Source organism: Pygoscelis adeliae, unplaced genomic scaffold (genome assembly GCF_000699105.1).
Source record: "Pygoscelis adeliae isolate BGI_AS28 unplaced genomic scaffold, ASM69910v1 Scaffold637, whole genome shotgun sequence".
Taxonomy (NCBI): domain Eukaryota; kingdom Metazoa; phylum Chordata; class Aves; order Sphenisciformes; family Spheniscidae; genus Pygoscelis; species Pygoscelis adeliae.
In genome coordinates this window covers 173,016-182,908 of record NW_008825168.1, presented here as the reverse complement: position 1 = coordinate 182,908, position 9,893 = coordinate 173,016, and the positions used below count along the sequence as shown (strand labels likewise).

The following is a 9,893-nucleotide window of genomic DNA, read 5'->3' as shown; positions in this document are numbered from 1 at the left end:
GAAAGGATTGCCAATGCAGAATCAGGCCCCCGGATTTCGACAGCTGCTTAGTCTGAGCTAACACACCTGGATTCAGACAGTTTGCAAAGAGCTTTGAGATATAAAAGCACTCCTTGGATGCCAGATGTTATTGTAAGTTTTAGGTTAAAATAGCAAAGAGCCTGAGTAATGAGTCTGGCAATGCAGAAACCCCTTTTTTTTCAGCTGAATCTAAAAAATGGGTTGAATTCACCCAAAAATGGCATTTAAAGAAATTATTTTTGCAGCTACCCCCAAAGCCAACGTGTGTTTTGTGGAGGTGTCCATAGGGAAGGGGGTCCATTCCTGGCTGCTGACGGGTAAATTTCAGAGCAAAGCAGCTCAGAGAGATCCCCCCGCTGCAATACCTTGCTTTGAAAAGGGCCCAGTGAAAAGACCGACCTTCTGTGTGGCGATGTGTCTGTCCCTCGGCTTGTCACACGCTCGCGAATCATTGCGGTGAAGCTGGAGAGATGTTTTTCTGGAGACAAAAGAGAGCTTGAGAGCAGCAGGACTCTGCTCTGCTGACAAGGACATGCACGAGGAACATTTTCCAAAACAACAGCCCCCTCCATGAGCAGTGAAGGGGGCGAGTGTGGGTTTAATAAGCTCTGTCTAGAAACAGCCCCTTTTTGTACAGCTGCATTTTTTCTCTGATCGCAGCACCTGGAACCAGCCCTTTTGGCTGCTTCATGGCCAAAGCGGCTGCGCGGGGATCCCTGCGGCACATCCCGCACCAGCCACGGCCTCGAGGCTGCCAGCAGCTCTTGGGGTGACCCGAGAAGAGCCTTTTCCATGTCCCCTGTCCCAGAGCTGCCCTTGCATCATTTGCGAGCTGCACGGGGCTAGAAAGATCCCACTCGACAGCCCGAGAGCTGCAAGGACATCCCTGGCCAAGGGAAGCAAAGGCACAGGGGGATCGAACGCTGTCCCCGGATGGTTTTCCTGGCTATGGCTGAGGACATGCTGGATGTGTTGGTACCAGCCCTGAAAATCCCTCCCCCGGAGCAGGAGGCGAGGGCCAAGTCTCCGCTCTGCTAACTGGCTCTGTTAATGAGGCTGCTGCAGCGGAGCGGGGCTGTACCTCCAAATGCGGCTTGGCGAGCACCCGTCTGCGGAGTTTCAGTGCTCATTAAAGGCAGGGAAATGTCAGGACAGCCCTTGCTGGGCTGGCAGGCGCTGAGCACTGCTGGGGAACGGGGAGTGCTGGCTGGCTAGCAATCCTGCTGGAGCACAGCGCCGGGGGCGAGCAGCCGGCGGAGCCACTGGTAACGCCGAGCCGGGGCTGCTGGAAGTCAGCACGGGAGCGTTGGAGAGGAGACGTGGTGGTGGACGCCAGCAAAAAATCGGGTTCCCGATTTTGCTGGATGGATGGCGGGTCCCGGCGCAGGGACCACATCCTTGTGAATCTGGGTTACCCCTTCTCCACCCGGCCGGGCGTTGTCTTCCACCCCCAAGCCCCTCTGCTGTCCCTGGGGGACAAAGCCAGGCTCCAGCAAACTCCATCCTCACCGTGTGTCTGCCTCGGAGGCAAGAGTCATGTTTTAGCATCGTTTCCCATCGTTTCCATAATACCCATGGACCCTGCTGGGCCACGCTGACCCCGCTTGGCAGAGCTGTAGGAAGGGTGCCCGGTGCAGGGGGAGACACTGGTGGCAGGGTGGAGGGGGCCGACGTGGCCATCCCTGCCTGCTGCATCCCCGGGCAGGGACACAGCCAGGGATGGTGGTTTGGCAGCAGAGAGGGGCAGGGACACGTGTGTGGAGGATGATGATGATGCTGTGGATGAAGACACTGAGCGAAGGGGATTGCAAGGGCCGTAGGAAACCGGAGGCGTGTGGGAAAGCCACTTCGGCACTATCAATTGATGAAAGCTGTCCTTACCCCTAGCCTAAAGGTTCATCTACGCGGCCAAGAGGCTTTGGGCTGAATCCACATATGTGGTAGGGGAAGACAACAGCAAGGAGGACTTGGGGGTGTGAGTTGTGCACACACGAGCGAGCAGGACGTGCCCCCGGGGGTTGCTAGCTCGTGCCCAAATGTTTTTGGCTGCATCTTTGCTGCTGGGTCCTCTCCCAGCCTCACTGGGGTGTCCTGGTCCCTCTGCCCTGGGGCTCTGCAGTGCCTGGGGCGTTACGGCCTCCAAGCACGGCTCAGTGTTGTGCTGGAGTCTGCTCCCGAGGCTTTGCAGCCTGGAGGAAGGCCAGCTACACCTCTTCTCCCTCAGCTGTAGAAGAAGTTGAATTTAGCATCAGTGTGTGGACCGGGGGCTTGGCCCTTTTCCTTCCAGCCCTCCCGCGCCGGAGCTGGAGATGCTGCCCACCACCGTCTCCACCAGTCTGCGAGTCCTCAGAGAGAGGGCACGGGCAGAGCTGTGCTGCGGGGGCAAGCAGGCACCATCCTTTTCTTACTCCAATCAGTTGTGCCCTTTTCTGTCTTGCTGGGCGGTGGCATTGACATGGCTGAGACCTTTCTCACCTTGGGCTGGGAGCTGTAAACACAGGCGGCACCCAGCACCCCTGCCCCAGCCTGAAAATAGGACGATAGACTACAGGTGGCTGGGAGGAGCAGGGGGATCATGCAGGCGAAGCACTGAGACAGCCCTCAGCATAATAAATAGCAGCACCACACACCACCTGCCCACCCATTATCAGCTGCTTTGTAGGCACCCGAGCAGAAAGGAGTTGGAAGGAGAGGTTTGAAAAGGGACGCGGAGAGACTCCAGGCTGCATTAGAGAGAGTTTCTCCCACGTAGAGGGACGAGGCGAGAGAAAACATGAAAGCATTGGTAGGAAAATCTAGGAAAAAAAAAAGTCTACGAGTGCTGCCTGGGGGTTCAGCTGAAGCCTCCCAGCAGCTTCGAGGGCTTGCTAACATTTTTTTCCCCGCAGTTTGCAAGCATGGTAAGCGAAGCATCAAGGGTTTAGGTGCTCAGGGGGACCAAGCAGGCGGCTTTCTTCCTCTTTCCAGCTAGGAAAGGAAGGAGATGGCTGGGCTTGAGGACTTCCTCCGTGCGGGGTTTGCTCTGCAGGGTCCGGGGAGAGGGAGGAAGATGAAGGAGGTGGGAGGAGAAGTGGCGTCTCTCCTCCTGAACAGAAACCAGGTTCCCAGTGACTGCAGTGGTTTTGCACCTTAATTGTTTCCTTTGGCTCTGCTACTGGGAACGGTTGTGTCCTTAAAGTTGTTAAAAGGGCAAAAGAGAGAGGAAAAGCAATCCTGACATCCTGTCCGTTGGGTCCAGATGTAGCTCGCAGAGTACAAATTAGCAGAATGGAATTGCTTAAAAAGAAATTTAATGAGATCGGTATGCAGGCATCTGGTTCCTATCAATCATCATTTTGTGTGATATGCAATGGTAAATATCATCTTTTTAATGACTCTGATGAAGGAAAAGAGCCCAAACCATGCACACACATAACCAACAAAATTCCAGAGCCTGAGATGTTTGAACTCTCGAAAAATATTCTGTAGATGGAAAAACTCCAACTGACACCTCTTCTAATTTGCTATTGTTTGAGTTATTTTATTTCTTCCTTTTTTTTTTTTCTTCCTTTCCTCTGGTTATATTTAACCTTTGTGTTAAATTAATCTTCTCTGTTTATTAACAACTACCACTGAGTGAGCCTCCTCCCCTCTCTTTCTTGGTTTGACAACTCAAATATTTGCTCCAGGCCAGAAGTTCTTGCCGCAGGCGCCTGCCTTTCTCCAGCCCTGCAGAGAGGCACTGGCCGAGGAGAGAGGGCTGCAGGTCTCTGGCCGGCCGCGGGTTTGCTTTCCAACTTGAAGCGAAGATGGTTTGGGCTCCCCTGTTTCAGTTCTCCATCGGTGAAAGCAAGCAGACAGCACATGGGGGTTGAGCACGTGAGCCAGGGGTTTGCTGGTTCTACATCCCTCCAGCACCACTGCCGTCACGCTTGCAGGTCCTTTAGGAAAGCTGCTGGGCTCAGCTCCCACGGGGGCATCACCTGGAGGGTCTGCAAAGTGGGAAAGGTTGGAAACCAAATATTTGGATCCTTCACTGGCCCGATCTCACCCAGGTTGGGGACTTTTTGGGGTTTAATCAATCTTTGCTCCTGGCATAGCCAGCTGAAAGGGCAGGGAGGTGGAGGTGATGCCGTGGGAGAGGCACGAAGCCTCTGCTCCTGCTCCTGAAGGGCATCGGCCCCAGCAGCTCCTTTTGGTCCTTCTCTTGGGGGGGGCGGTTCCTGGTGAGCAGGGGTGGGTCCCCCCTTGCTGTACCCCTTCTGCTGAAAGAGCCTGGCTCAGACCAGGAATTTTTCTCAGCTCATTCCCTGGGTCTTCACCACATCATGCCCTTGAGCTGAGATCAAATAGGGCTTTTCAGGGAACTTCCGATGGTTTGGGATTCAGAGGCTTAGGCATGCATTTCCCGGCTGGCAGCCTGCATCCCCTGCGTTGGGGTAGTCTGTGGGCAGCAGGTCCCGCTTCCAGCAGCACCCAGGGGTACGCCTGCCAGAGCTGGAGGGGGAAAAGATCCGCTGGCAGGGATGGCAAAACCCTTAGCTCCAACCTTGGCGGGTGTTAGCTGTCAATAGCTGGAGGGCATTGATCTCAATGGCCGGCTGGAGCTGTGGGCTCGGGGGCTGCAGCAGCTTGCCCAGAGGTGGGGAGGGATGGGGCAGGGGGGGGAGAAGGATGCTGGGGCCGGATGGAAAAAATGGTCCTATTAAAACAGAGAAGAACATCTGTCCTTCTGTTGGGAAATGCTTGGGGCAGAAGTCTTGAATCCTGGGAACGGTGCTATCTGTGTGGCCCTAGCCGGCTCTGTCCCCCGTCCAGGGGACCAGTGACCATCCCCGGCCGCCTCTCCAACAGCTCTGAGCTTAAGGGTGTGGACTGAGCATCTCTGTGGTGACAGGAGCTGGAGACAGCTAGGCCTGGAAATGATTTCTCCTGACAGGGACCAGATGTGTCAGGAGGAGCTTTGCCGGGTGGAGGCTGCACAATAACATGAGTTTTGTCACAGGTCCCCTCCAGGTTTTAAAAGCAACACCTTATCTCCCCCTTTCCACCTTCCTTCCTCCCCCACCCTTTCCGCCACACACTCTTCACACCTCCAAAACCTATTTTGGGCCATCTGATGAATCCCAGATGCCTCGGGGAAGCAACAGAAGTGGCGGTACACTCCAGGCGCTGCTTCACACCGATTCCTTGGCAATGCCCCCAAGCTTTTGCAAGCCAGCGGAGCGCGGGAAGGAAGGGAGGGGGGAAAAGGAGGATAATGAAGTGGTAAATGATCCTGGTCGTCAATATTGTGATTACTCGTGGAGTGGTGAGTGGGGAAGAGGATCCCACCTGGTCCTGGAGGGAGGTAGGGATGATTGGGAAAAGGGGTGGGATGGGTTCACGTGGTTTGGGATGGTCCTTGGGGAGGGGGTTACAGCAGGCTAGGAGAGGGGAGGAGGCAGCCAAGTGTCTGTCTGGAGCTGGGGACAAAGGGGATGATGGGGGACAGCCCTGGGAGCCATCTGCCACCTCCTGAGCATCCTTCGCTGGCTCCGGTCCAGGCGAAGGGGGGCCCAGGAGGAGGCAGGGAGAGCCTGGTCAGAGGGAGGGAGCTGGGTGAAAGGGGGGAGCAAACGCTGCTGCTGCTGCTGTTCTCTCCTGTGTAAATTGAGTGGAAGGGGGTGATCAGCACAACTCAGGTGTCAGCCCCCACTGCCGAGAGCGACCGGCTGTGGTGCTGGCATCGATGGTGCTGGTACTGTTGGCCCCAGACCTGCACCTCATCACCTCATGCCCTTCAAACCTCCCACAGCCCTGCAACTCCCCAGGGAGCTCAGCATGTCAGCTGCAACCGCAGCTTCATTTGCTTCAGCTGCATTTCATTGGGGTTGATTTAATCCAGCAGAAAAGAAGGTCCTCAGCTCTCTTTTTCCCTGCCAGAGGGGCAGGCTGGGTGTTTGGGGCATCCTTGTGCTGGCAGAAGTGGCTCCTGGCATAGATGAGCAGTGACATGAGCTCAGGGCTGAGATCTTGCTGGAGGCTCTGGTGGGGCTGATCTGTGAAAGTCAGGGGCATCCTGGGCAGGGGGAGACTATTTTGGGTGGCAATGCAGGATTAAAGCCCACGGGGCCAGGAAGCTGCTGTGGGCCTGGGGAAGAGGGGCAGGGAGAGGCTGGCTGGGATAAAGAGAGGTTTTCATGCTCATCTCCAGCTCTCTGAGACAGGACACGATGCTTTGATGTATGTGGGTGTGTATACAGCATCTGGCATGCCTGGGCAGAGTCTCTGGGTATCAAGAACTCGGTCTTGCCTCTGCTTTGTAGATGAATATCCAACTGCGATGCCCTTGTAGCAGATAGGGAAGGCTGGGGAGAAAGGCATTAACCTGCTGATTTTTAGGCAGCTGAATGCTACAGCTCCCAGGGAATTCAAAGAGAAAACCAGCCCTGGCTGTGTTAGATGCAAGGGGGTGGTTTCCAGCATCTCCACCGCTCTGTGCTTTGTTTTAACCTCTCAGCCTCTTCTCACCCTCCTGATGGTTTTTTGTGTCTATTCTTTCTTGAAGGTTTTTTGTCAACTTCCCATCGGCCAAGCAGTACTTCAGCCAGTTCAAGCACATGGAGGACCCGCTGGAGATGGAGAGGAGCTTGCAACTGCGTAAGCACGCTCGGCGGGTCATGGGTGCCATTAACACTGTGGTGGAGAACATCAATGACTCTGAAAAGGTCTCCTCTGTTCTGGCGCTGGTGGGCAAGGCCCATGCCCTCAAGCACAAAGTGGAGCCCATCTACTTTAAGGTAAAGGATGGGAGCAAAAAAAATATCTCTGGGATGCTTTAGAAATTAGGAAGAGGGCAGGAGAGAGGGAGCTGTGGCGAGGTGGTGCTGCCTGTCCCTACCCAGAGGAGGTTGGCTGGTTGTGGGGGTTGCTCCCTACGTGGCTGCAGTGTCTCGCTGCGATGCTGTCCCGTGCAGACCACCATTCCCAAACACAGCCAACGTACCTCACCCTGCCCAGGGAAACCTTTCTGCCTGCGTCCTGCCTGCAGCCCCTCCGGCATGGTTGTGGCTGTATGTCCCTTCTTTTAGAAATCAAGCATGATAAAAAGGATTAAATCTGAGGTGCCCAAATTAGGAAGATGCTTGAACCTGCAAGCAGCACCCCATCATGCCCAGGTCTCAGCCTCCCTGCTGCCCAGGCAGGCTGGTTACCTGCCCTGTCTGTTCCCTGGGGTGTCGACAGACCTCCCGAACATCTGTCTGTCCCGCAGAGGGTTGTCATTCCCAGAACTCAGCCACAGGATTCAATTGTTGTTGGTTTTTTTGTTAAGGAAAAAGCTAAATTTGCTGTTAGCCGCTCCCTGGAGAGTTATTAACCCCTCACTGTCCGCCTTTCTCCAGAAACTCACTGGTGTCATGCTGGAGGTCATTGCTGAAGAATACGCCAACGACTTCACCCCCGAGGCGCACGGCGCCTGGACCAAGATGAAGACCCTCATCTACACCCACGTGACGGCGGCGTACAAGGAGGTGGGCTGGGCGCAGTACCCCACCGCCACCCTGTGAGCGGCCAGCGGGGCCGGGCGAGGGGCAGGGAGGGCTTCGCTCACCCCAGGACTTCACTCTGGTCTCTTCTAAAGATCTTCGTTCAGTCTGGGGAGCCCGGTAGGGCCAGCTCTGTTAGCTGCCAAGTCACAATTTGATCTCCATGGGGTTTAAAAACAAACTAAATAAGCCAAAAAAATAGAACCACGAAGGGTGTGGGTGGGTCGGGGTGAAGCAGTTGCAGGGGACACTGGAAGGGGATGCAGAGCGCGAGGGGAGAGCATTGGTTGTTGGCTCCATCTTACTGTCCTGGCCTGTCCATCACCACCTCCCAAATCCTGCACCTCGCTTGCGCCATCTCAGTCCCTTGCACAAGCTCTGCTGCGCGGCAGTGACGTGCAGCCCCATTCGCTGACGGACGACACAACCACCTTTGTTTTCCATGCAAAGCCCCTGGGTAAACCTGGCTCCTTGCTTTTTGGGGCGCAATGCTTATGGGGACCGCCGGCTGCCCGGCTGGCACCAAAAACGCTTTGCTTTGCACTTTCTCTGCTCGCCTGGCAAGGTGGCGGGGCTGATGGCTGCAGCCAGAGCCGCTCTCGGCTGTCCATCACCCTGCACCGCAGGCCGGCAGCAGCCCTCGCCTCCCCCCGTCATCCACAGTCCCCCTCCTTGGCTGGCTGTTGCAAACCCTCTGGGGGCTGGAGGGAGCGAGGGGGTGGGAGAGATGTGCTCCCCCAGCGTGAGAGAGTGGGGGAAGGAGGGGGATGCCTTTGGGCTGTCTCCCCTCGTGGCTCAGAGCACGGTGCGTAGGTGGGATCCCTGTGCCAGATGCAGGGAGCTCGTGAGCCCACCCGCCTCCCTTCAGCTCCCGTGGGCAACAGGGACGTGTATGAGGATGGCCTCGGGTGGCACACGTTGTGCCATTGCCCTGGGAGCTGGCCTGTGTAGGTCTGTCTGTCTGGCAGCCAGCAGCAAGGCAGTGCAGGGACACAGGGCTGGGGCGGCTCTGCCCCGCTCGGTGAGAAGGGGGGTTCGGGCTGTGATCAGGAGGGGGAAAGATGAAGTGGACATAGCAGGAGGGATTCCTGGGTGTGAAGAAAGGTCCCTGCTCTGTTAAAATTAATAAATAACTTGTTACATAGAGCGTATTCCTGCCCTCTTGGTGAAACTGGGTTCCTTCAAATAAAGTGCCTGGTAGAAATCAACCCATGCAGGAGCTGCATCCCTCCCTGGGGGCCAGCAGTGCTCCTGCCCGTGCCTGGCAAAGGGCTCTCCCCCACCCAGCCCCAAAACAAGACGTGGCTGCAGGGCTCACAGCACTCATCCTGCCTCCAACACTGACTCCTCCTGAAGCTGTGGGTGAGTCTGCTTGGTTTCTGCCTCAGTTTCCCCTTTGGTTACAAAACAGGGAGGAGCAGCCCCGTTGCCTCCTGCACACATGTGCTCTGCTTGATAGGATGCTCTGCGGGCTGATGGGTGAAAGTTTGGGGATGAAGCATCAGATGTGCTAGGAAGCTTTGGCATCCTTGCCACCCAGTATTTCCCAAAATGTCTCTGTTATTTTTAAAGCTCTAATGCTAAAGGCAATGTTACCTATTGAAGTGTGTGTGGGGGGGTGTCCCTTCTAAGATTTCCTCTGGCTTCATTCCACTACCGCCCTCGAGAGCTTTCAGCTTTCTGGGAGAGACCAGCTCCTCTCCTGGATGTCGGCTTGACAGGCAGCGAGCCCACGGTCCCTGGCTGGGATCCCCGCGGCTGCCCTGGGGGCATCCCCTCCCCGCCGTGGGGACGCTGCTGGAGGGGACAGCAGTAACTCTCCCCGGGGCTGACCTCCCTCCGCTGGAGCAGCCAGCCAGAAACTCCTGCTTTGCTCACCCGCAGCCAGTTCATCTGTGCTTTTAAACATCCCCAGGGAATACTTTTTTTTTTCCCCTTGTTTCTGGTGTTTTGCTTCCCTGCCAAGGGGTTCCTCTGCCCCCCAGCCCTGGTGTCGGGGGGGGGTGTGGGGTGGCCAGCACCGGGTGCCCGCTCCCAGAAAAGGTCTCGGTGGGGTTTTCCCCCTTCCTCTGCTTGCTGTAGCAGCAGGTTTCTGCTCAGGATCCGTGGGAGCCTGTATGGAGGGGCAAACCTCAGGCCCCAGCCCTGCTCCTTCCATCGCTCATGCCATGATGCTGGCACAGCCCATGCCTGGGCAGCGACCCCGGGGACCACTGCTCAAAGCAGCAGTGGGGGGAGATGTCTTCTCCTGTTCCTCCGGGCTCGCCTGGTGTCGTGGCTCTGTGCAAAGGGGGATGTGAGGGGGCTCTAAACCTCTTGGATGCATTCCCCAGTGCTCCTTCGCCTTCCTGCAGAGTCCTGGGA

General features: G+C 56.4%; 1 protein-coding gene across 1 annotated transcript in view; it reads left to right on the top strand.

The window, feature by feature from the left end:
• Nucleotides 1-7,797, top strand: part of CYGB (cytoglobin) — a 12,806-nt gene extending 5,009 nt beyond the window's left edge. The window contains exons 2-3 of the mRNA XM_009328903.1: nucleotides 6,551-6,782; nucleotides 7,386-7,797. Coding sequence (XP_009327178.1) covers nucleotides 6,551-6,782; nucleotides 7,386-7,550 — 397 coding nt within the window. The 3' untranslated portion in view covers nucleotides 7,551-7,797. The remainder of the gene's footprint in view (nucleotides 1-6,550; nucleotides 6,783-7,385) is intronic.
• The last annotated feature ends 2,096 nt before the right edge of the window (nucleotides 7,798-9,893 follow it).